Genomic DNA, 27,299 nt, shown 5'->3' with positions numbered 1-27,299 from the left:
CAGTAGCTTAATGAGAATACACGTTGCTTCACTTCACTGAGTCTGTTCAGTGAGGTCTTGTGATCTCTCCCTGTGGAGGGTTTTGTCTAGTGTTACTGTACTATATCATCTTAACTTGTCAACTTTGTGCTCCAATGAACTCAGTGCTTCTCTGTAAGAAATGTTGACCTGCCAGACCTGAATCTTGTCTCAGTCTTCACTAAAAAAAAAAAAAAAGAAAAAAAAGAAAAAGAAAAGAAAAGAAACAAAGCACACCATTGTCATTACAACAGCTCATGGTGTGATGTGTATGTGAGGGAGGAACGGAGGGAGATTCATGAGCAGGAATAGGAACAGTTTAACAGCAATATACTGTAATTTTTATATTCTCTGTGCATTATATGAATGTAGGCACTATGGTTGCTGTACTGTTTTATGTCTATAATCGCAACAAAAAAAAAACCCTGTAGCACTTCAAAAAAAAGAAAAAAGAAAAAAAGTGAATTGTGTTTCTGTTGTTTACTGCAATATCCACAATAAGCTAGTGGGATCATATTGTTCCTAATAAACCAGATTTCTCAAGCAGCTGCAGCTGAAGTTCACGTTGCGTCTGCTTTCCTTAATCAATTCTCAGTTTCATCTCTGTGCGTGTCAGCAGGACAGAAAGAGAATAAGAGATGCCTAGGTGGTGAGCAGTGCATCAACAGAGCTCTTTTGATTGTCTCTTATCTATCCACAGCTATGAACTGTAAATGTAAGCCCTGCCTGTGTCAACGTGACAGTCTCCTTGCGAAGGACTGTGCAGAAGCAGCAGCCGCGCCCCATCAGACATCAAAGCTGTCCCCAAACACTGCACTTGTCAGCCTCCCTCTTCTGCTCCACACGCTGCTAAACACGAGTGCAAAACCCCAAATGCCCCGCGGCCAGGTTTTTTTTTTTTTTTTTTTTTTTAATATACACCCCCTGCCTCTGTTCTGATCACACTTGTCTTCAAAGGCTACGGCGCTCTCCCCGCTCAGTGGAATTTGTGAAAAGCATGATGTAGTAAAACTAATGTTGAAAGAGTTGAGTGGGTGCGAGAAAATGAGGGGAGAGGAGTGAAAGAGAAGTGGTGGTGTGTGTATATGTGTGTGTATGTGTGTGTGTGTGTGTGGATATATCCCTGAGGAGACCAATAGCGGAGGGAAGTTCATTTGGGCTGGAGCCCCACGCAATCCCTCCTCTCTCTCTCCCCCACTCGCCATGCATATAAAATGCATGACACGGTCTGAAGAGGAATTTTAAATCAAGCCCTAGACTTTCAAAAGAGAGTCCAGTGTGTGTGTGTGTGTGTGTATGCGTGTGTGTGAAGAAAGGGAGAAAGATGGGCAGTGAGAAGAGGAGGGGAGGTTAGAGACGCCCTCCTGCCTTTTCTGCTTTAGGGCTACAAGGTGTAGGAGAGGCTTTCCCAGTGCAGGGCATCACAGGGGAGATTGGGAGATCATAGCAGATTGTCTGGAGTAAATCTGGTCCAGTTTTAGCCCTCATTTAGAAATCCATCAGATCCAGGCATGGTGTATCTGCCTCTGCCTCATTTAGAGAAAACCTCTGGATTTAAAAACTTCCTGCTGAAATCAGGCAATTTCCTTGAAAGTAGTTTTAAAAAAAAAATTACTTGGAAATCATTCATCTGTTATTAGAATGTAAATATTGAATGAGGAGGAGCTTTTTACTTATTACAGCTGCAGAAACTGATTTTGGTTGAAACCTCAAATTGCCTGAACTGTGTACTACAGTGTCACCTTGTGGTTACTAGACACACACACACATACACTCCCTCCCAAATAATCCAGCAACTGAGACACCAGGCAACCAGAGTCTTCTTCAGCTACAGGAACGTGTGTGTATGTGTGTGGTGGATGAACGATCAGCGGATGGCTGCCACTCGAGCACATGGCTGCCTCCCCCCTCTCTAAGATTTCCTCAGGGCAGGATGCTGTGAGGAGAAAAAGGCTCCAGGGCTGAAAGCTCAACAGCTCACAGCTTTGGTTGAGGGCTGCTCAGCCATCTGTGGTTGGTCAAACCCTCAGTCCAAAAAAATAATAAAATAAAATAAAATAAAAAACGTGGTGAAGAGCAGGCAGAGAGAGTTTGAGGTGCAACTACTGACAAACCCGGTCTGTGATCAAGTGATCAGCATCAAACCTAAAGTGGCTGATTTAAAAAGCTTTAAGGAAAACTGATACTACTGGATTTCCCTGATATATAGCAACATACGGTAACAACAATTAAAATAAAACTATTGTAACACTGTAACTGAACATTTGTATGTGTTGAAATAGACTGGGTCACAATTACTCGGTTACACAGTGTTTAACTTATTTAAGACTTATTCTAGCACTACATATCATTCTAAATATTTAAGGCAATCAGTATTACTGATTTGTCTGATGATTACTTTCATTCATTCTTTGTTTAGACAAGCACATTTCTAAACCCAAACATCTCAAAGTCATAACACATGGGTGCAACTGATGATCAAACAGGGTTTTGTTGACTTTGTTACAAACAAATCATTTTTCTGTAGCTCAGCTAATTGAGACATTGCTTCACTTTGCCAAACTTGGCTAAGGAGTGAGAACAAAGGGCAACAAGGGTCTTAGATGTAATAAGTGAATGACTTTGTAAAACACAATTAATTTTACATTAAGAAAAAATAACCTTTATGGCTATATTGGTACATGGTTACAATTTGGTGTGAGGTGACCTGAATCAGTTGTTTCAACACCATGTGGTGTTACTGAGGGTATGACAATGAGGTAATAAATGAACATTCACATCAAAGTGAATATACTATAAACATTTATCCCACATATTACATGACAGTGCACAGTGAAGAACCAGTATAAACACAGCTTTAAAGTACATTCAGTGTCCATTTATTTTTCTGCAGCCAGAAAAATAGAAAAAGTAAAACAAAGAACATTCATACTGCTGAAGTGTAGTTTCTCATGCTTGCACATTTACAGTACATGTTGATCTGTTACAAAGTTTCTTTGAACTGGACATATTGCCACAAGATATTTACAAAAATAACAATAAAACTGCAGTCTCTTTAAACATGTTTGACACATTCATAAAAATAAAGCTTTCTGTGACACGTTTCCCGAAAAAACGATCCTATTTACAGTCGAAGATGGAGATGAGTCCTGTCGAGCTACAGCTGAGATAACCGAGTTGGTTTGCATCATTGTGTCTGTATCATCTGAAGCAACAAAACTCTGGAAAATAAATGTAAAACAAAAAAAAAAGAATGTTTTTTTTAAACATCTAAAAAGACATTCTCCATCTTGCATCTTTAAGTCACGACAATGACTCTTAATCACTACTGATGTAAAATGAATGAGACGTCCTCACTCATGGTTCTTGGCTGAGAGAATCCTTATTAATACACATTGTTATATTTGCCTCTGACCACTGCATGTTGCGTCAAAATGACTTCACTGATTTTTCTATTTAGGATTATTTTCCGAGTGAAATCGACTGAATGAAAAATCTGAACATTTCTGACATGGTTTGAATTTAAGTCACAGGAACTGAGACCAAACACAGGAGAATCTCTTTTTTGAACAAGTAGAAGGTGCATTCTGCTCAACCACTACTTTTAATATTACACATCTTCCTGTAACAGTTTCTTTAAAATGACAAAAAGATTTGCACTGATCGATCTCGCAAACAAAAATTCAAAATGAATACAAAATACCAACTGGTGTGGACAGAGCAAACAAAAAGGCACAAATCATGACTGGGCGTTGAGCGCTCCCTATTGGCACCGGCAAAGTGTTAGACATTGGCCACATTGTGGGTGAAGCACAGTTTTGCTACCAAACTATTAAAAGTTGCATCTGTGAATGTTCACCTTTCTACAGCGAATACCTTTCCTACAGGTGACGACATTCAGCATCAACTACTAAAGGTGACAGATCAGCTGATGACAGCAGCTTGATCTGAACGTTTCAACCCAAAACACTGAAGCCCAAATTTTTTGAGAACCTGTCTCGATGTCTCACATTACCCCCTGGTAGTTAACCATAATGCATCTCTGGTATGTGTGTGTGTATTGTGTATATTTATATCTATATCGATATAGATATAGATATAGATAGATAGATATACACAGTATGTATGTGTGTGCATCTGATCAGTGTTCAAACAAACAAACAAAAATAATAATAATCAGAAAACCAATCCTCAGTGCAGGGACTCCACTTCACTCAGCTGTCTAGCTCTTTGGTTTCCAAGCCTCTATAGTGCATCAGTTGCAGGCGTCTCTGGGACCTTCAGACTGGCTCTGCTCAGCCTCACATTCCCCACCGCAACCTCCAAACTTATTCACTCCCATCACGTCTCCACTTCTGCCGATGCTCCCTCCCTTTCACCCAGTCAGGTTCTCCTCCTTAGAGGCATCTGGTGAGGAGGAAACATCACCAGTCAGGACACGTCAGACAGAAATTAACATGTTGTAATATAGGCAGGATCGGTTTTATTTAACCCAAACTTTGTTTAAATGGTTTCATCATTATTAATTATGCACAACACAGTCTCACCAGAGGCTTGGCAAACTTCCCACTCTGCTGTAGGATCTCACTAAAAAAAAACACCATTTAGCATTCAAAACCACAATGAGCTTATTTAGACATTTTTTTTTAGAACCCAGTCTTTCTAGCATCTTTTAATGGCTTAATTTATGTGAGGTTATAACTAGTAAAAATAAAATCAATGAAAGAAGGAGTAGGCATAATTTGCCAGCTTTGTAGATGTTTTTGAAAGCAGGACGCTACGATTAGTCAAGATTTATCATTCTTTTTGAAGCCTTTGACCACTGCTCCATCGGACAGTGTTTAGACCCTGTGAGAAGCTGCAGCAGACTGATTAGCAGCAGACAACTGGAAGCTGTGTTGATACAAAAATATAAATGATGATACAAAAACATTTCAGTGAATCCTGTGGCGAAAAACAGAACATGGAGAGTTGGCGCTCGCCTGCATGTCATGTTTTCTTTACAGCCCTGATGGATTAATCTGAACTCATGGCAAACTCCAATGCTAGAAAATCACTAGAATTATGCAAGCGTCAGTTATTTGCTTTCAAGCGTATCAACACAAAACATTCACATCAAAGAGAAACTTGCTACTGGCGAAACAGAGCAGAAATATTATGCAAAGCCACTGCATAGGACAAGTTTAGTGAAGAGGGTAAATAAATGCCTGACCCCAAAATTTAGAAATGATATTGAGGCCTGCGTCACATTGGCCGAACAACAGGCAGCGAACATTTGACTTGAACTATTAATCAGAATGGACCAGACATAACATGGTGCTTTAAGGAAATATAAGTGTGAAAATAATCAAATATAATGCATCTACTGGCTTGGCTTGTTTATGGTTAGCAATAGCTAACAATAACAATAGGTGGTGTTAGTGGTAGTGTTAGTTAAGAGGCCAATTGTGCGTCTGAAGAACTGATGATGAGACTACATAGTGAATATGTGTTAAAACAATATACACCTGACTTATGACGGTCATATAAGGAGCCTGTACATATGTCGAGGAAAACTGTGAGCTGTAACAATGGTGTGACAGGGTGACACAATCTCAGTGTTCATATTGCATTAACTGTGTTGTCAGGTTTGGATGGAAATATGCACCCGAGCTGTAATATAGCTGATATTCACATCTAGTAATTGTGATCCAATCCATGAGGTAAAATGTGACTGTTTTGGGGGGGTTTGGCTCAAAAAGCACAATGAAGTGAACCAAAGGTTTGATGAAGTACGTAACAATGATTTCATCTTGTGTAACAGACAGAGAGTGGGTGAGTTGTCATACTACAAGGCTGACTGGTTTTTGGGGCCAAGGGGGAAAAACCCAAACAAACTGTAGCAGCTTAAACTGTATCTGAGACCAAGTTTCACCTCAGTTTGTGCTTTTGTCCTCTAACAACGAGCTGGACATTACAAGTCACAGTCCTGCTTGTTAAGCTATTACAAGTTTGGTCTGTTCTTTTAGTATTTGTATATCATCTTCTTTCCTTTATGACTGAAATATTTGGTTAAAACCTAAACATGTGCAAAATGTGTAAGTTCTCCATATTTTGTAGTGATCTGCTCAAACAGCTCCCTGTGTAAAAGCCTCTCCACTGATTGGCAAAAATGGTGCAACTTCTTCTAACATTGTCAGACCAGTGATGGACAGTTCAGAAAAAAAAGCCGAGATCAAAACCAAGGCAGCAGAGCCAGACATAGCAACATTTTCTTTTTATACACGACACATTCTTCTTTTGTCAAAACACCTACATTACTCACAGCAACACTGGACAACTGAAGGCTGGTGCTTTGTGTGTTGTGATGGTGACAGCCAATGTAGCCTTCAGCCTCGAGCCTCCACTAGACATCTCAAAATTTGCACCACATGTGATGGCACACCATTTCCCTCCCTCCGAATAACTGCAGAATGATACCGAACTTGATCCATCCCATGAAACCACTATATACTGAAAAAAGATCTACCATGATTTGCCATTTTCTATAATATCCACACAGCACTGCTGCACACAGCGGCATCCAGCAGGAAACACAGGGCTCTGCACGGGCGACACCATGCCTCCTTACAGCCAGCCACGAGTAACACTGATGCTTTTCCTACCTGGGGCAGAGTTAGAGGGCAGGTGGGGGGGCGGGGGGTGGGGAGTTCAGGGTCCAGGATAGAAGGGGAGTTGAGGCTACCAGTGTTGAGCATCTATACCTGAAGGGCTGAGTACCAGGGTCTGGAGGATGTCCGACAGGGAGACGATGCCCTCGATGCTGGAGCGTTCATCCACCACCACCAACCGGTGCACCTGGAAAGAAAACAAAAAAAAACACGTTCACAGATCAACTTAGAAACACTGGTGAGACTATTTTTCTTTAACATATACGCTGTCAGAGTCAGCCTCACCTCAGCTTTGACTATTCTGTCCACAATGGTCTCCATCGTTTCCATTTTATGGCACTTCACGACTCCTTCGAAGTACTGAGAGCGATGTTTCAGAGCCTGCGTCACCGTAATGTCCAGGTTGTTGTACGCCTTCTCAGCAGCCAAGTTCTACAGACACAAACATGAAAATGTGCTATAAATAAAGTAAACAAACCACAGAGCAGCTTAGCCTCTGAAATTTGGCATCTTGTTAAAAATGACAACTTACAATAACATCAAACTTGGAGTAAATATCCACAACTTTGGCTGTAATGGAGCAAAGACAATGCCAGTTAGTAACAAAGTTAATTTTGTAATATCAATAAAATGTGTGGTGTCTGTAATGAGCGTGATCTTACCCGAGTCATCCACCACAGGCAGAGCAGACACTCGTCTCTCCACAAAGATGTTGAGTGCTTTGATGATGGGCGTGTCGGGGTGGATGAAAGCAATGTCATGGTACGTACCAATGCCCAGCTCCCCGAGGGTCTGCTTCATGAAAGCCGGCTTTGGCATTTCACACATCTGCAAAACACAAATGCACACACACACACACACACACACAACGAGACAGCGACACACAGCGAGTGAGATCACCATCCTAATTCACTGAGATTGAGTCATATTTTATTATTTTCCATATTGACCACTAGGGGGCAGCAGATAACGGCAGCAGGAGGAGAGATGAGAAAGTCTCCAACAGAATCACTATCAGTCACAGCGTTTTAACCGTGCAGACTTCACACTAGCTCACAGACAGACGTCATGTTGGACTCACAAAGAGCTGGAGGAACTTGAGGATCCTCTTGTGTGTGAGAATATAAAGTGCGTTCCCCGTGACTGGGTCGATGACAGGCAGGCGGTGAATTTTGTTTTTGATGAGGGTGTACACTGCATCAAATAGGCTGCAGACCAAAAACAAACACAAAACACAAGTTGCAGGGTGCTCAGTAACATCTGTTAACAAATATATACAGTACCTTCACATATTTAACTACACACATACCTTGCATCAGGTGATATGTTGACTAGAGGTTTGAATGTTGCTTGAAGGTAAACCTCTGTGTAGCAAAGAAAGAAAATATTATTTCATGGTATTTTACAACTGTGCTCATAAAATAAAAGCTATAAAATCTCACTTCATGCATCCTACAGGAACACGAGAACATAAACATGACACCTACCTCTCCATGTCTCAAGCTTATGTTCCTCTAATTCGTAAATTTGCACCTGAAATACAACAACAAAAATAATTTGGTTTAAAAGAAAAACGGAAAAAGGAGGAAATCCTCAATGTGCAAAAAGCATATATCATGCAACAACAACTGACAAGTGGACCTACCATTGGTGACTTATAGTATCTGTGTAGTATGATGATGAAATCTGTGATTGTCAGCATTCCTGCAATGGAAACGGGCAGTGAATCGCAGTGAATCTGTAAACGACATACAGCGCCACGCCTGCAGGCGCTGTGCAACTGGGTAGAAGAGACAGCGCTTTACAAGGGTGTGGTTCAAACAACACATCACTGACGACGCCCCCCCCTCCGCCCCCCCCACGGCCGCCCCCTGCTTTATCCTCACGCTGACTGGACATTCATTATTCATCACAGGCTGACTTGCAATAAACTCTGTGCTGCACAACAAAGCTAATTCACCGCTGGGTTTGGATTTTGGCAGATCCTTCGTAGCAGAAGGTTTATTTTTGGGCAAATTCTGTAGAGATTGTTTTTTTGATGTTTTTTTCCTGTTTCTCGTCCTGCTAAGTCTTCAACCTGTCTGAGCACAGGTCAATACAGAGGAGTCATTGCTGTGCTTAATGGTTTATGGCAGCTCTAATGACTTCTGCTCAATACAGCATCACGCTCCACTGGCCATGACCAGCGGCATTAATACACAGCCTCTGTGTTCAGTTGGCAACGGTGCACCAGCACAGCAAGCACATTTTCCATCTCAGCTAAGGGAAATTATGGAACTAAAATTAGCATGGCAGTTTTGCCTTTATAAAAGTCAATTGTGTCTTATCTGGAGAAGTTTTTTGACTGAAAGTACGGCTAATAAATCTGCCGTGTGTAGATGTGTGGCAGCCTTTTTCTTGTTTACAATGATAAATCTTACTGTGATTTAACCATTGCTGGAAAACACACAAACACAAATATTACCTAAAAACTACAGATGACTGACAAAAAGACAACAATGTAAAATGTCTCAGTGAGTTGTGGTACCACCACTTGCCACAACAACTTCAACACTCTTTGGCAGTGACTCTACAAGTCAAGATAGATCTATGTAACATTTGGATCCAAAATTTCACATACATGTCCAACTGGGTTGAGATCTAGTGACTGCAGGAGCTACAGCATATGACAACATTTTCACACGCATCAAACCATTCAGACCCGACTAGACTGGGTCTCCGAAATATTGGGAGAGACCACTCTCATCAGGATACACAAGTTTCATCACAGGATACAACTGTGTGTGGATGACGTGCAATGACCCGTCCTTGTTTCAGGACAAGTGGATCCAAACTATCTGTACACCTAAAACAAATGATCCCCACACTGCATGTGTGCATGTGCACTCTCCCACGTGAAGCATTTTTCATCGACTATCACTTTTCTCTACATCTCCTTAGACCTGTGGTTTTGGTTTTTTGCACCAGTGTGAAAATGTATCCCTCTCTGTGTCACTGTGGATGAACTGTTCTTGCTGACCACGCGCTGACGTTCTCTGTCACCTTATGGAAAGTTGCTCCTCTGTTCACGCTATCCACGCTTCTCAAATTATGCAGCTGACCACAATTTCTGACCCTATATTCACTGATGCTGTTCCCATTGATCTAAACACAGAGTTAACGGCTCCTATTGAAACACCAGCTAGTTAAACATCTTTCTGACTGCAGCCCTGTAGTCCAAGTTCAAACAAGGAAACTAACTCTCCTTTAAAGTCAATTAAATCTTTTACTCATGGCATTGGACACAAAATCATAAACTTAGGCCTGCTCAGCATGTTTATACCTGCCGTAGAGCATGACTGGATGATCACAGCTGAATTGCACAATGCATTTCCTTTTAATGTGTTCACTGTCAGTAGACTATATTTCCTACTGTAGACGCTGTAAACACAATTATTTAAATATGTGAAAGGAAAAGACACACAAAAGGTCATAAAGTGTATTTCCTGACAGATTTTTATGCTCTTACCCACAAAGCTTTGCTTCTCTGTGTCCCACAGTGGGGCAGCTCGGACTCCATTTGCGACCAAGGCGAAGAACGCTTTCTTAACCTGTCAAGAGACATTTAAAGGTAGAAAATGTGATCATGATAATATCATGCATAATACTTAACATATGACTATCCTTTCTATTGCTGTAACACTGAAATATTTTAATTGATTCATTCTGTTTTCTGAATCTGATCTAGGTATTTCAGCTCTCTGACCTTATTATGGGAATTCTTTACCATTTTCTTGACATTTCATGGAATGCAAACAAATTAATATCCAACTGAACTGATCACCATCTGAAGACTTTTTCTGTTCCCGCCACATTCACACGAGTAGACCAACGTCTCTTTTGAAGTGCTGCCTGCCTGGACTCTTGATGGTTTTGTGTTGGTTTTAATATTTCCCCCTCTTTTAGATAAGGGCTCTTAACCCTTGGCCTCTGTGGATTTAGTGGTTGAAGATCTACACATCAAAGACGTGGGACCTCCACAGGTTTACTGTTTAACTACTTTATGACAATCTCATCAACCAATTCATAAAAACTGCTCTGAGGCAAACCCCGCTCATTTTATCACACATTAACTTGGGTTCTTTTGGTTTTCAGGACAGGCAACCTCAAAACCACATATCATATTCTCTGTAATTATTTCAATGTTTTTTTAATCTGTTACTTTTATTCTTTGGTTTTCCTGTTAATCAACATGTAATTATGTTTTGAATGATGCTCTATAAACAAAATGATACAATTATTATATAAATGGTTCTTCTGCAGGCAAATAGTCTTGACGTCATCACATATGACTTTGGAAAACTAAATTAACTGTTTGTCATGCACTTCAAGTGTCATCACAAAAAGGGGAAGTGCAAGTAGAGAGACATAGAGATAATCAGTACAAACTTGGAGTGCTGTGTCAAACACGACCAGCTTGGAGCTTGTTGGGACGATATCGTAGCACTTGTGGGATTTCATAAAGCGCATGTAAATATCACTCTCAGGTTCAGCAGCTGCAAGAAAAGAAGGGAGGAAAATACTTTTAGAGGAGGGATAGGTCTCACAGGGAATATATAATGAGCGCCCGGAAACAAAACACTCTTAAAGCCTAAACAACCATTATGCTTTGGACCACTTACTGCCACTTTACTGCTCCATCTCACTGATAATTACACTCTGCTACCCATGTTTTTCCACTGTTTCTGTACTTGTTGGTGCTTAAAGCAAAGTACTGCGAGAGCTTAGATCTGTCATAGATGATGCACTTTGAAGATTACGGTAATTTTTTCCCACATGTGGTGGAGTAACACTGTCACTGAGCGGATTAGTTTGACTGAAAATAATTGTTTGTTCCAGCGAAATGAATGTGAAGACTCACTGCTCTCCGCTTTTCATATCAATATCAACGCTAAAAAGAAGCTTTAGATCCGTCGGTCAGATATAATTGCTTTATCTATTATAAGGAAAATCATGTATTAATTTCCTTATCTATTTACAGACAGTTGGATTTTTGAGCATACAGCCTTTAACTGTGTTTTATTTTTTTCACATTTGACATTTGATTTCACATTTGTGTTGATCTGGGAGGTCATATGCTGGAACATTTGTCCTAACCAGATTAAATAATTTTATTCTTAATTCAGTCTAGTTAAATAACAACACTGGAATTCAGAGGACCTAATGTGTTTTACATTTTACAGACAACATGATCCACTGACTGAAGTCATTTGCTAAAACACAGACTGCACCATGATCAACTGTAAAGCAAAGGCCTGTTGAATATCCCGTCTCTCTTTATAGCACTGCATCAAGCATACAGACCACAGCTTTAAAATTCCCATTTGAAGACTGGTTGTCATAAACAAACCGGTGAAGTCAGCATGTTGTAGAGGGAATCCCTCACATCTATGACACAGATGATCACAGTGGATGAATCGATGGAGCTCTGCAGACGCTCAGTCCACACACAGACGGATTTAACTCACATCTGTGGTGAAATATCCTCTTCAACTGGCAGCATAACTAAAATACTCATACCCTGATCACCATTACGATACATTAAGACAGGAAGGATTGCGCTGGAGGCAGTAAAAAAACAGAGCAGTGGGTCAGCACAGCAGATACCGCATCGGTACAACTTACCATCATCATCTAGTTCAAGTTTCTCCAGCATGCCTTCGAATAAACCGTAGACCTGGGAGAGGGGGGGGAGGAGGAGAAAGCACAAGTTTGCGGTGAGGTGCGCGGCAGATCCGAGGAGCAACAACAACACACGACTTAACTTTGCTGTAAATTGTGAGAGAGCAGCAGACTGAAGCGACTTTCCACCAGCGGCCCCGGCGGACTGCCTACACCGAGTCCTACCGTGGTGCGCAAACATCAGGGAGGAAAAAAATAAAAACAACAGGTCGTGCACCACCAGCGGTTTACCGGTTACATAAAGCTCCTCCAGCTCCGCTAAATATACACAGGTAACGTGACAAAACCCTTGTGCTGTGAAGCTGAAACTTCAGTGGCACATTATTATTAGACTACACACACACCCCTGAAAACTCCGAGTGGAATAGTCCTGATCCATTTGCTGCAGTAGGGGAACCAATGCGCACACGCCGCTCGAACAACCACTTCACCGAAAAGCGTGTGAGAGTAAAGTCCCTCTAAATAACCCAGATGATTTCATTATTCAAGTATTAATCTACCAAACCTCACTCACCGCAGGAGAGATGTCTCTGACATGAAGCGCGAAGGTAATAAGCAGGAAGCTCCGCGCGCTGTGGACACACCCCTCCATGCAAAGCAACCTGGGTGCTTCGCCATATTAGGAAATCCCTGGCGTTGCTAAGCAGCAAGAAGCTGGGGATGCCTTGTCACATCATCACGCTTCATCTTCTCGACTGACAAATCGAGCAACATGGCTGAGATCTACAGATGTACAGTACAACTCTACAGCTCTGGTCCTCGGCTGCAGCAGCAGCACGATGAGAAAATCAACTGTGTTTTTTGCATCTGGCATACAGTGCAGCCCAGTTTACCAGTTTGACAAATGCTGTGTCATGCTGAGAAATTTGCATATTAAAAGTGTGCTTGTGGATACATGATTTCCCTGAGTCGCTAATTTATTCAGTGTATTCACAACCAGTCAGCGCCGCAGTATGAGCAAGCCTGCATACCAGCTCTATGATGTTCAACAGTCCCTATGGTGTCGTCCTGCAATGGTGACACAGCACTTCTTTCGCCAAAAACGACTCTTGCGCTTTCATAAATCTTGCGCTGCGGCATCACAGCAGGCATGCAGCAGGAGCTGGATTAACAGCAAACTCCAGGGGAGATGGACACAAGTCTATTTACTGGTTTTAAAAATGAATGTGGCAAAAAGTCAAATTAGAAAATTATTTGCGACCTTCTATTTATGCAAGATGAGGGGGCTCAGAGAGGCAGACAGGCACTGAGTGGGTGTTAATATAAACAGTATACAATGCTGCTGATGAAATATTGATTTAACCACTCTGGCTAGAAGCCACAGTGACTCACAGCAGACAGGTTGAGACAGACCCTCAGATAATTATTCATTACATTTGCGCACAGCCATGCAGTAGTTCGTCACTAGCAGCTGGAAATCTGGTTTCCCATCCTGACTCATGCTGCCCGAATCCTGATAAAAAGTCCTGTAATAAAAAAAAAAAGTCTTAATTTGCTCTCAGCTAAGTGGCTGCACAATCGACTGTCACAGCAAAAAAGAGCTGACACCTCACACGGCTTGAGACATTGCCTCAATGCCGAAACAATATTTACACCTTCTGTTCTGCCACTGATGCTCAGAGCAAATACTGCAAGCAAAGGTTTGTTGACACAACTGCACGACGAAGGATCAGCGCTCTAACTAAAGAGATTTGCATCTTTCATGCTTTCTGTTCACCACTGTCCAACTAAACCCTTATGACTCTGAGTAAAGCAGCACATGACTCAGACAGAAGGCATGTAAGGCCACTTTTATGTAGCCACAAACGAAAATAGTTATCAGCTTCAACAACCCATGACCCAAGCAGTTTTATCGCAGCTTTTCAGAAAATACGAATCATTATATTGCGATACAGCATTTCATCTCCAAATTCAGACATATTTTGGAGTAAAAGCAATAAATATTTAATTTATTTATTATTTCTGGGCTCTCAAGCAGAGGCTGAACTATCCTGAGGCAATAAAACAAATAACATGAATTCTTAAAATACAAGGCATTCCAATTTAAATGGCTCTTTAAAATGAGTTGCATTTTTTTTTGCAGTGAGACTCACTTGATGTGAGGTAGAGTAAGGCGGCACAGGGCTCGAGGAAGGGATCGGGGGTTTAGCAGAGGGGAGGCTGAGACGCTGTCCTGTGTCTGGGGGTGTGGTGAGGGAGCGGGATCTGGAGCTCGGCTCCAAGCGCTCAGGGCTGGGCTTGCTCAGCTGGGCCTCCTGGGTGAACACAGGTTGGCTGGACACCTGGGTCGGGGTGGTGGGTGGGGTGGAGAGTCCAGAGGCTGTGAATAGATTAAAAATAGGTTCAATGTAGATACCTGAACTTATCTCTTGTTTCTCTCGATGTCAATCCATACTGTGTTGGCAGTGACCGCGAGATGCAGTGCCGATTGACATTGATGATAGGCTTAGTTGTTAACACTGAGGTGCTACAGTCGTGACGGCAGCAGATACCATCGATGCTGTCACATGCTCTAACAGAGAAGGAATGCATATCTGATCCATCAAGGCCGAACAGTACAGAGAAACAACAAAGATACCAGAGATTAATCCTCTGCTCAGTCGCTGACAGACAAGGATGCAGAGGTAAAGAGCTGGGAAACAGAGTTACACCAAACAAATGATCATATTAGCAATAAAACGTATAAATGCATGCTTGAGGAGATGTATGACAATTAAACCACAATTTTTAAGCATTAAAAAAAAACATTTTGGGCAGTAAAGGATACAACCCTTACATTGAATTTATTTCGGCCACTACACATTGTAGGTTCTGTATTTACTGTGGGGATACACAAATAAAGGAGTCTCTGTTATTTTCTTTCAATCCAGAGTATGGTTAAAACAACACAACTTCCACTTAAAATCTCTTAAACTGTTGTCACAATAATTACAGATTCTTTTTTTTTGGGGGGGGGGGGGTAAAAAGTGTTGATAGATGCATTTTTGAAAAACTGTCACACCTTAATGAAAAACAGATTTAAGTAACAAGCAAATTAATTGTAAAACATTAGTTCTAATTATAAAAGCCCTATGCAGCCATGGATCACCCACACACAGGTGTTTTCACTTACTTTGCTTATTAAGACCTCATCAGTAGGCGATGTGTGGGGATGTAATTAGAGTTTAGCTCCACCCAGCTTCAACCTCTAATTAGCCACAAGTGAAAACACCTGTGTGGGTGTGCAGCGCCCTGTCAGTCTTGTTAATCTCATTTCAGGTGTGTCTTCCTCCAATCGTTACAGTCTACTTTTTTGTGTGTGTCATATCCATAGTTAAAATTAAACCTCCGGTTGTGATGTGTTACATGTTGCTGCGGGCGACATTCAGGGAAGAGGTGGGTTTAATCCTGCACGTGTGTGATCAGAAGGCAAAAGCTGACCTGTAAGAGCTCCCGTTACGTCTCCCTGTGGGTTGCACCTCATTAAATCTTTAGTGTGACAAATTGGCTGCTTCAATGTTGGAAATAAATAAATATAAATAAATAATTAAAAACCCCTCAAACAAATCACAACTCGACAAAAATACTGAACACATTTATCAAAAGTTTAATCATATTTAAAAATGTATTAATTAACTAACTGATTATATTTAACAGCTAACTCTAGGCTATAATTATTCCTGTGGCATATTCCTTGATAACGATGCAGTAAAGTGACAGATGTTCTGCACATCTGCATCCTTCTGACTGTGTTAATTAAAGATCCCTTGATGGTACTCCAAAGCTCATTTCATCTTAAGTAATTCTAAATTAAAGAATAAATAAAAAAATAAAAAATAAAAAACAATCAGTCGATCAATAACGGATAACTTCTGAGTACACAAAACACGATGAATCATGTGGTCCTCTCTTCCTGTCTCACGAGTCCCTTCATAATAACTAGGCCGATTACAACATAAGCAGCTGCATTAAGCCCAACTCTAGAGTAACAGTCAGCTGTCTGTGACGCAGCTCCTCCTGTGACAGTGTCAGGGTGAAGGTGTCAGTCACATGACAGCCCCTGCACATACTCAGGCGTCACAATCTTATGCACGGTGGTGACATGCGACACCACCGCGCTGCCCCGGCTCCACCCTACTGACATATTTCTGAAGCCAGACAATGAGGGACATGGAGGATGTGGACCAAGTGGTTCACGTTACAGGGCCTCCACCATGAGACTCACCATGTCCATGTAGCCAACATTGGCGTGACAGTAAGGCTAAGTGAGAATCTGGCTCAAGCTCCTGCATGTTTCACTAAATCATCATACTTGACTCGTATGCAACGATGTGAGATCACTGAGTAACATAAACAAATGATTGAGAAACGTCTATACTATACCCAGAGAGCGGTCAGGTCCAATATCAGTTAATATGGTAAACAATTTTCACTTGAATATATCTGCTATCTAAACATGAGCTTAAAACAGAGATCAAATCAGAGAGGAGGTTTTTATAAATAAGGCCTAGGCAACCATTTTTTCTTGGTCTGCTGAAGTGCACTCCACACTATCTCCTGACATTTAGTTGGCGGGCACCGACCCTCTTTGGTGTGCCCTGCTTCCGCTGTGTAGCCTTCTTATTTTAGCCACGCTGTTGTGGCACATTCCACAGGAGGAGATAACAGCGGGGCTGGAAGCCCTCTCCTAAGACTGGTTATTAAGGACCAGCCACCCAGGAAACAGGAAATAGAGTCCAGGGTCCTGTCCATCTAATTTTACGTGCATTAAAAAAAACACCTCACACAGTGCCCTATATTATATTTTAGACTGAAGATATCTATAGGAATATAGCCTACTGGATACTGCTAAGATGTTCTGAGATAGACATAGCTTTGTCTACACAGGAAGACAAAAGCAGCACAGATTTAGAGAAAGTAATCAATTAGTTAACCTACAGAAAATGTATCTGCAACAATTTTAATAACTGATAAATGATAAATACATTCCCTCATCCTAGTGTCTCAATTGTAAAAACTGTTTTCTTTTCATCTGGGGTGGTGGTCTGAATATTTCAGGGTTTTGGAGTGTTAGACAAAACAAGCAATGTAAATATGTCATTTTAGGATTTAGGAAATTCAGTTTTTTCCATTCTGTATGTGAGAATAAAATAGAATATTCTGACTCTATGTAGATCAAACAATTACTCAAAAATAAGAGCCTGCAGATTTACAGATAGGTATGTGCACTGTGCAGTGATTCAGAGATGTGTAACTAGGCTAATCTCTGCTGTTTATTTTAATGTAATGTAATTTAATGTAGTCCTGTGCTGCCAACACCTTTAGACCAGATCCTCTCAGTCTGGATGCCCCTTGAGGCGTCAGGAGAAAAACAGGGTGTTTTCAGTCACGTGGGGCTCCCCCGACTGGGAGCAACATGAGCCCCATTGGTTGATGTCAGAGCAGTAGTGAGGCCAATGCAGGCCCAGTGGACATACTGCTGCAGCCATCCCTGGCCAGCCATTTAACACGATGATTCACAACTGTGAATGGCTGGAAAGTGCACTGGTTAGAACTGGTGTTTAGATTGTGAAGCAATAGGTAATATGACAAATAGCGAGTAACCCTAATTAGCAACACTGTGCTGGGTATCATACAGGCTCCTAGTATAAAAAGGACTCTACATACAGTAGGGTACAAAGCATAGGTACGTACAAAGCCACAAAAGTTTGCTGACTGCATCATGGCAAAAACATTTATATGAGCACTCATAATTCAACCTGACATACAGTGTTTCTTGGAGGCGCACAGGTATTCTCTTAACCAGCCACTTCTGAAATTTCACATATGAACGTCAGCCTCTTAAAGGGTGCAGTGAACACAGGGCAACATAGCTGCAGCCTCCAGAGTGCAGTGCTCTGGATCAAAGGACTGAGGGTTTAGGCTGCGGTGTCACCACATCCTATACTGCGTTTTTATGATGAAGTCTATATCTCACACAACACACAGACGTACATCATTACGACAGGACTCTGCCTCTCTCATCTACTGCACTGAGGTCAGGCTGGCTCTAAATCAGGAGCTGTGAAGTCTGTGATAAAGTGCCACTTGAACACCACACAGTGTGCGCCCCACCACTCCACTCATCAAGCATAACTGCATTAAGTCTGCATGGTGGACTGGGCTTTTTATTTGGCATCTATCCTTTCTGTCATGGCCCCACTGCCTGTAGTGAAAACCTGAAAGAATATTAGGCGATGACACCCCTGTTCAAAAACACAAGGACAAGCTGGAAAAATCCTGTTTAGCACATTATGAGTGTGACTAGTTAATCTGAGACGCTTCTGTCTCTTTTAATAAAGTTTTCAAAATGGAGCAGCTATTCTGAAGAGACTACGAATATGGGACAGAATAATGACGCAGAACTCACTATATCAAGTAGCATGGCTATAAATTACTCTACCATAATGGCAGGATTACTACAAAATAAAAATACATTTATTGCTGTGTCATTTCATTCAGACACTGAATTAAGTAACGAGATTTCAGCTTATACTTACACATAGCAGTAGAACATTTAAATCACTGCAGACATGTTAATTAAGTGCAATGCACAATGCACATTGCTGTATGTGCGGTGATTCAAATGTGTCTATGTATGTGAATTTGGCCAAGCAATGAGTGATGGCTGACCTCTTGCCTCTCACATACAGTTTTACCACTTAAGCTTATGTCCTGTCACTTTGTGCGGATGCTTTGAATGCGTATGTGAAACTGGAGAGTGGCCACATAACCTAAACTACTGTATATAGAGCATCAATGGCTACAGCAGTATTCAGGACATAGCTAATACCAGTACCAAATCATTTAAAAACATAGATGCTCTCCTATTGTAATATCATAAGATTAATTATGCAGCGTTAATACAATTGATTATTTATTGTTCTGAATCCTATATATGTCCTTAGAATAAGATAACTAAACAACTGGAGGAAGTTAGTAGCAGCTACATTTCAAGATAAAAGTCTACTTTAGCACAAGCACATTACCTGAAAGACATGACGCCTCAGACTGATTCCTCCCTCCTAACCCATCTTGTTCCTTCCGTTTCTTGCTCCTTCTTAGGCTGCCAAACCTCTTCATCGAATACAGTGGGTTGTGAGCTCAAAAGTAAATCTGACCATGACCATCTGCATCACGAAAGGGGCGCAGAAGTGGCTCAAAGTGAGCGTCACTCCATTTAAGTGAGGAAAGCTGTGCAGAAGTTAAGGTCTTTGAAACAGCTTGGAACAGAAATGCTCCTCTTTCTCCTCAGAGGATGACAGTCCGCAGGGGATAAATCGATTTGGCTATTCCAGAAAGTTGCACATTCCACTTTTTCTTTCCAGCAGAAGAGAATATGACAACCGCAGCAAGTCACCAATAAGGCTAAAAATCCCACAGGGCCACAAAGCACAGGACCAGGAAGCTGCGGGAAGCTTTTACACCGGCAGCGCTATTGGCGTAGGCAATCTGTGCGAGTGGGTATTCTTGATGAAAAAGGCTTGGAGAGTGTAAAAGCTGTAAATTCCACACAGCTTCAGCAAAGAAATGTCCCATTCGCAAGTGATGCAAATAACAACTGGCACGTAGCGGAGTGCCTCTCCCCCCCCTCTCTCAGCAGTGCCAGTGCTTTAAATTGTCAGGTGCAGCTGTGGGTGGCGTCTCTTTAATATAGCACCCGTGTCAGCAGCCTGTAAAAGGAGGCCAGTCTGTGAAGGTTACACCAGCGATTGGCTCAGGCAGCACATGGCTCCACCCACCCCTCTTGCACTGCCCTCCCTTTTCTCGCAGAGTAAATTCAGCACAGGCACATCTGTCTCACTCCGTCTACACACAATTTCCTGAGATAAAAGCCTGCTCTATTTTGAAATTCTTCCAAACTTGCAGTTGAGTCATTACAGACTCTACAAATAAAGACGGAGAGGCTGTGGCTTTCAGTTGGGCGTCCTGCAGATCTCTCATTTGCACGTTCAGTTGTCTGTAAAAATTTTGGGGGCCTGACCTTTAAGACTGCACAGACCAGCCCCCTGTCAGATGACAGCAGGGGGACATCCCATGTTCTGTCAGCTGATCAGAAAGCTTCCATTCAATACCACTAGCCTGCCGTACCCTCAACAGATGGCACACCCTGTATTTTCTGCTCACATTAGCTACAGCATGTCCAGGACAGATCTCAATTAACATGTTATGCAAGTGCTCCACTCTGCTCAGTGGGTCAATGACCAATATGAGGCAGGGGTTGCCATATCAATGATGATCACCCACCTCAGACGTCTTGTGATACCGACTGTAATAACTTTTTATACCCTTGTAAACATGTATTCACCTCCATTTGTATTGTAGGTTGCTAAGTTTCAGATCCAGGAGGATTATAAATAATGTTTTGGTTCCAAAAACACATCCATGTCTCAGAGGTGTATTTTGTTAAGATCTTTCCTAGCTTCGCTTCCCCACTTAAAATAAATCACCCTGTCCTTGTAAGGCCCCCGTTTTGTGAATCTGGAAAGTCAAAACTGCTCAGTTCCTCTATTTACTGACAACATACAGCACACGGTAGCAACGGGGAGAATGAGAGAGTGAAAAAAAAAACTTGCATGGTTGTGAGAGGAGCTCCTGAGAGGCTGGTCACTTCCAGATAAGGGTATGAAAGCACTACAGTTCAGCAGTGAGAGACTGACAATGTCCAGGCGATGGGAAAACACGTATTTAGAACAGCTGGAAATGAGAGGACATTCTGCTCATATCTATTGGAAATATGGATATAAATGCAAAATCAATTATCTAGTGAAAATATGTGAACACTACTACATCAAATGCTCAGAAATACATGAATTCCCAAATAAATAGATGAAGTAATAATGTAGATGTTATAAAACCATCAACTATAGTCTGAAAGCCAAATAAAGGAAGACTATGCTTTCAGCACACCCTTGTGGTGAAAGTTAGGTGTCTACAAAAACATCCTAATAAAAATAGAAAGGCTGGTGTGCCCACTCATCTGCTACGATATTCATTTTATAAGCATACTTTGTTAGTATAATCATTGGCCACCATTCACCTAAATCCACATCATTAGTCAGGGAACCGCTGGACAGGATGTAACGTCTCAAACCACAGCAGACACTGGTAATCCTGAGCAGCTGACATGAAAAGGCCACAGGAGCTTGGTGTGCTTTGCTGTGTTTTACTTTGGTTACCATCAATAACAATCTCCAGAGTAAACGGAGCATGCTGACTCTTGAGGTCTGGCCCTAACAGAGCTCTTCCACCGACTGCTGCCAAACTGACTCTCTGTGAGGAAACGGAGAAGAATGGGTATATGCACGAGCCAAAAAACACATGACTCATCTTTGCGCCGTTTGATTCTGGTTCCAGCAGGGGTTGTTACCATGTGAAACAGGCTGGTTTTTGTTTGGCAGTGTCAGCCACCCAAATACATGGAGACACGAGAGCTGGACTATTTGCACTGAGAGGTCTGTTCCTCATAATGCAAGGCCTTGTTTTGCCTACTTTGTGCCGTTTCCACCTCTTTGCACATACCAGTAGTGCCATTATGTCATTATTAAATTTTAATGGTGATACTGCGATGTACCCATTTGAAGAATAGAAAACCTGTAACTTAATCTAACAAAATGGCTCTGCAATGCACTGCTAGGATTGTATTGCAAGGAATTAAAAGCTAAAAAAAAGCCTATGTTATTCATACAATAGACAAAGCCAACCATTTCCTGGAGAAAGTTGTTGACAATATTAAGAAGATGACTGATAATGAAGAGACATGTGCCTGGCAAGGCTTGTGACTGCATTGGACAAAACAAAGAAGTTGGGGTTTTATTTAACCACGAAGAAACCCAGGCCTCTACTTCCTAATTAGCAAAATAAAACAGTAATATTAAATGTTGCATGCTGTATTTTTATGTCACGCTGCAGAATGTCTGAACTCATTAACTCAAATCACATTAAAGGTTCCTGTATGTGGTTTTGCTTTGTATATATAAAACCAGGTCACCTTTGAGATAACACCATAGTTTCATCTATTGTGCCTTACTTCCTCTACAACTGTCTTCCTCATAGGTCTGCATTTAGCACAAAATAACATGAGTATTGATCTCCTTTCACCACATGACAGACTCTTTTTCTTCAACTTCCCTACTGGAAGTTATAAAACACTTGTAGTCAATTCACCAGCTGGAGTTCGAGCAGCCACTCTTTCAGTTTCCATCAACAAGCTTTGAGTGCTCATCCTGAATGGCCAGTCAGTGAGATGTTAGTTTTGTGACTCACCTCTCTTGGTTCTGGAGAAGATTTTCATGCCTGCTGGTGTAGAGTTGGATGACGTGCGGAAGATACCACTGAAGCTCAGGCGGCGGGGGGACTTGGGTGGGGAGTTCTGGTAGGAGGGATAGGGGAAGATAGTTTTCGGTGAACCTGAGCTTGGCTTCACTTGTACTGGAGCTGACTGGGGACACGGGGGAAGCTGGGCACTGGCAGGGCTCCTCGTAGACAGTCCTGTGGTGGGGCTGGCTGAACGGATGAGACGCTCTCCCTGAGAGACAATTAGGAGGAGGCAGTTTTATTTTCCTGCACTTGGGTTTATGCACAGTTTGTTCCTACAATATAAAATGAGAAAGCAAGAGGTTTCTGAAAAGCTTTGCACAGGACAAGATCCAAAACACACAGCCACACTGAATGAAGCAATGTAGAGGAGAGAGATTTATTGTGAAATAATTGCACTTTTTGTAGGGGCAATGCTTTTCTGGTCACTTCTCTTTTTTCCCCTTTGTTTTGCATAGTTAGCCACAATGAAACCCTTAATGGTATCTCTAAAGTGCTGTATGTGCAAAGTGCAAGGCACAGGCTATTTCACGGTCTAGTTGTTAAACAAGGAGAGGAGATAAGAGTTACTGAAAAACTAATAATATTGATTATTGAACTTTCTTGATGCAACATTTCTCTCTTGTTTTCTAGTCCAGCCAAACCCAATCCTAAACATAATATTGTATTGACATGTTTGCAACACTCAGTTGCAATTCTTACCATCTGAAATTATCTTATAAACACAGATCCAGTGCTTCCTTCTAACAAATATCATGTCTTGCTGTGTGGTGCGTTCAGAGAGCACCATGATAAACAGCCATTAACAGCATTCATAGTACAACAAGGTTTACTATCAGTTAATCCGGAGTTCTCTTTGTTAAGCTATGGTCATTTTTGTCATGATGCCTTCCTGTGTTCACAAGTCTGTCTATGCAAGGTCGGTATCGTGTAAACAGGCTGAGAAATCCATCTCTTCTTCGCTGTGCAGATACCAAACCAAAACATGAGACGCCAGCCAATCTAGCTGGAAAGCCTCCTCCCACCACTGACTGCTGCCTGCTCTGAATGTGCCAATAAAAAATATTTTAACTATTTGTGGGCTCTGATACAGCAAAGCATTATAATATGCAGCGAGCTGCAGCTCAGGGGTCATATTTACTGAAAACAGTGAAATGTAACAGTAGTGTTTTGGTAACACTGCAAGTAGTAGCCTGCATAATCTGGAAAAAAAACAGATGAGCTGCTTGATTATAAGAAGTGCAGAAATGACTACAGCTACTCTATAGGAAGGAATATAAACTTCTGAAATCTTAACAATTCAAATTAAAAAAGGGGAGGATTGTTTTGTCTGCATAACAAGGGAGTAGGGTGGTATTTGCTAAAGGTTGGCTCCAGTCCATACGCACATTTTTGTTTAACCAATCCTGTGACAAATCTCAGGCAGTAAGAGCACACACCCATCTTCTCCTGTTTGCCAACAACTCTCCCTCTGTCATTGTGCAAGAGCTTGTTAGGGCAAGTGAGACGGCTATCAGCCCTGTGTCTGGATATAGATCAGCTCTTTCAAAACACAAGACAATTCAGACTTTCAATCAGCATTGCACAAATGCTGCTGAGGTTAAAATTGAAATATGTACCCTAGCGAACATTTGACGGTTGAGGATTATTCCTATTCAAATCAATTAGAGCAGACAGTAGGAAGAGGCTGCTTTCTTTTAGAAAAATCAATTTCCTGTATTCCTGTATGTGATCTTGCTACGCCTGGACACAGTGGGCGTAATGTTACTGTAAGCCAGCGAGGGTTGGCAGAATGGGATAGATGGCCTTGTGTAATGTTTTGCTCTCCCAGATCCGCGTCTAAATGTGTTCAAAGCCAAACAAACAGAGCCAAACAGACAAGAAAAATCATGTCCGGGGAGAAAGCAAGCATGAGAAAACAAACAATTGGCGAGTAAATGAAAAATGATGACATAAAAAAATATTTAAATGAAAATCGTCTCCGTACCGTCTGAGCTCCACTTTTGGTTGAGCCGCTCGTCTCAACTTGAGGGGAAGTAAACGCACCAAAGTCCTGCACAAAAGAGAAATCTGGGTGTCAAGGATAACTCAAGCTTCAAGGAAACAGAGCTGAAAAACAAGATGGCATGTCGTCACAGGCAACGTGAATGTCTTCTTAGCCAACAGACGCTGCTTTAGCCAGGTTTGAACAAAAATGACAAGGATGCTCTGGGTCATCATTTTGAGGGAAAGGGAAAATACTTCACACCAACCCACCACCACTTTTAGGCTTTTAGCATGCTCATGATGAAAGAAGTCAAACATGTTTGGCCACATCAGGAACGTATTAAGGGACTGCAACAAGTAGCTTGTTGTTTCCCTAGGTGTGGAGTTTACGTCCCAGTTTAAACAGATGAGGCTTCTTTTGCATGACGCGGCAGTTTAATGACACTGAAATTAGGTGACCATGCAAACCTGTTTCCAGCGACTCTTATGCAACATCCAGCACTTGGGAATTGGCAGTGAAAGTATTGTTGTATTCACCTCTAGCTTAGTTCTGATGAAGGAAGTCCTTTCATGAACACACCTGCAAATGGCACCTGCATTTCCGTCAACGCAAAGTAGGCTATACTTGATGGAAACATATTTGCATTAAATGAAAATATTTATGGCATTTGTGGATCTGATGAATACAATCCAAAAAATGTATGTTTGTGAGCTACAGCTTCAAGGCTATCAGTGATGGAAGACAAAACACAGTAGCTGCCATGATCACAGTATCCTTGAGATATTTTGACTTAAAAACAGCTGGTTCAAAGTGTACACAACAACTCTTTGGAAACTTGAGGAGTAAAGTAAACACACAAACCCTCAGACACAAATTGTTCAGAGTGATGAACAGAGGCAATTGTAAATCAGGCCTGACCACTGAAATTGGGTTAGGGAGAGAACAGAGACCCTTAGTACAGGGAATGAATGGTGACATGAAATGTTTTATTTGCTATAGTGCCACTCGATGTCCCCCACAATATTCATACATAGGCTTAGTATCACTTTCAACCTTTTTTCTTCAATCAGTTCCCGTCTCAAATTAGATATTTTTCTGTAGCCCATAATTTTCACAAAGCTGAGTGTCATTTTGAGTTTTTGACTGCTGATGGGACATAGTGAGACATCTGAGGACATAACCTGCGCATCTTTTCACAATTCTCCGACATTTTAATTGAGATTATTATTATTATGTATTATTTAGTTGCAGACGTTGCAGGGGAGTTGGCTCCATGACATCACGTTACAGGGTAGGCACACTGACAGTGTTTACGGAAGACAAATGTCCACAAACGGATGTCCAACACTGACAGCGCTCCAATACATTACATAATAGTGTGGCGGACTAATAGTCTAAATAAATAAATAAAAAAGAAGAAAAAGAAAAGACGTGATGCATGCACGCTGAGACAGCTGTACATCATGCACGCTCAAATACAATAAATACGTCGCGTGCGAGCACAAGCAGCAACAACGTGACCACGAAAAGTTCAACAACATCAACAACAACAATTCAATTTCTTCTATTTGAAACCGTCACGGTAAGAAGCCAAATTAGTTGATACTTCACCGACTCACTGGCATGTTTATCCGCAGACTTCTCCTCTTCTTTGGCATTTTCTTTGAGCTTTGCTTGCTGGACTCCATCACCGTGCTTCCCATTTTCTTCCCCCGTTCACAGGCGCTAAACGGAGGGAGCTGACGAACTAATTAACTAAACTAACTGACTAGTGACTGACTGACTAACTAACTAGCTGCTGCACCGTGACTTCACTTCACACGGCCGACCGTCGCCTCCACCTTGCCTTGAGCTGAACTGCCCCCTCTGCCTACTACCACAACACGGAGGAGCTGCCCCACAGCCCCATCTACCAGGAAGTAGGCTTGGCCCTGGTGGTGATAAAGAGGAGGCAGCTTGGGCGCGCTCATCCTTTACGCACTGTTTACAGGTGTTGTGTCACAGTCCGCAGCCCCCGAGAAATGTGTATCCCCTCCCCCCACCCGACCGACCCACCGAAACGGCGTCAGTCTGTCGAGTTCAGGTGATATATTTTATGATAACAAGCTATTATAAGGAAATGGGGGGTAAACTTGACCATGTTTAGGTTATTTGACATTTCTGAAGCGCACTTCCTTTCCCTCCTATCATCATTTCCGTGTACGGTGGCAAAAAAAAGAAAGAAAGAAAGAAAGAAAGAAGAGGCTTAACTGGGGCCACAGCCACACATCCAGGAAAACAAGTTTTTGAAGGGGGAGCTAATTCTGTCATAGCACCACCAGGTAGGTGCGCACGCATACGCTTCACCAACAGATGTCAGTACCACTCAGATTTTAACTGGATTATGTAACGTTAGGCAACGTACTGTCAATATAGCAGCTGGCAAACTATACAACAAAACACATAGGTTACAAAGCAAAGTCCAGGAAATAAAAGAAACATTAGGCAACATAATAATTACAAAGTCAATTGTGATGCCACAGTTATTCTTAAAATGAGTGGCTGTATAGGAGTTCAGTAATGAAGACAGTCTCCAGACTTGGCCTTTT

General features: G+C 41.8%; 1 protein-coding gene across 4 annotated transcripts; it reads right to left on the bottom strand.

Annotated features, from left to right (window-relative positions):
* Positions 1-2,874: 2,874 nt before the first annotated feature.
* On the bottom strand, positions 2,875-26,586 carry LOC146971152 (5'-AMP-activated protein kinase subunit gamma-1-like). 4 transcript variants are annotated; one of them, XR_015037987.1, is made up of 16 exons: positions 26,331-26,586; positions 24,712-24,777; positions 22,674-22,935; positions 14,483-14,709; positions 12,333-12,384; positions 11,097-11,203; positions 10,177-10,258; positions 8,314-8,372; positions 8,156-8,201; positions 7,978-8,032; positions 7,750-7,876; positions 7,331-7,496; positions 7,201-7,238; positions 6,954-7,100; positions 6,663-6,855; positions 2,875-4,425 (listed from the first exon to the last, which is right to left on the bottom strand). XR_015037987.1 is itself a non-coding variant. In XM_085803809.1 (16 exons), exons 1-16 carry the CDS (start codon positions 26,412-26,414, stop codon positions 4,394-4,396), a joined length of 1,644 nt encoding a protein of 547 aa, XP_085659935.1. In that variant the 5' UTR covers positions 26,415-26,586; the 3' UTR covers positions 2,875-4,393. The 4 variants fall into 4 exon arrangements, 2 of the variants coding, with proteins under 2 accessions (XP_085659935.1, XP_085659936.1); XM_085803809.1 differs by having other exon boundaries at positions 6,762-6,855; XR_015037988.1 differs by lacking the exons at positions 22,674-22,935; positions 24,712-24,777; positions 26,331-26,586 and adding an exon at positions 19,397-20,034.
* Between the last annotated feature and the right edge of the window lie 713 nt (positions 26,587-27,299).

Source organism: Trachurus japonicus, chromosome 17 (genome assembly GCF_045865225.1).
Source record: "Trachurus japonicus isolate A0001 chromosome 17, Traja_1.0".
Taxonomy (NCBI): Eukaryota; Metazoa; Chordata; class Actinopteri; order Carangiformes; family Carangidae; genus Trachurus; species Trachurus japonicus.
The sequence above is the reverse complement of the archived record's forward strand: the minus strand, read 5'-3'. Positions and strand labels throughout refer to the sequence as shown.

What these genes read in the sequence shown, in the direction of transcription:
- LOC146971152 (XM_085803809.1), bottom strand. Translation starts at nt 26,414, where the DNA reads ATGGGAAGCACGGTGATGGAGTCCAGCAAGCAAAGCTCAAAGAAAATG. An exon ending in GATACTATAAGTCACCAATG is followed by an intron (nt 8,202 to 8,313) that starts GTAGGTCCACTT and finishes GTTGTATTTCAG; the next exon opens with GTGCAAATTTACGAATTAGA. An exon ending in ACTCCAAGTTTGATGTTATT is followed by an intron (nt 7,101 to 7,200) that starts GTAAGTTGTCAT and finishes TTGTGTCTGTAG; the next exon opens with AACTTGGCTGCTGAGAAGGC.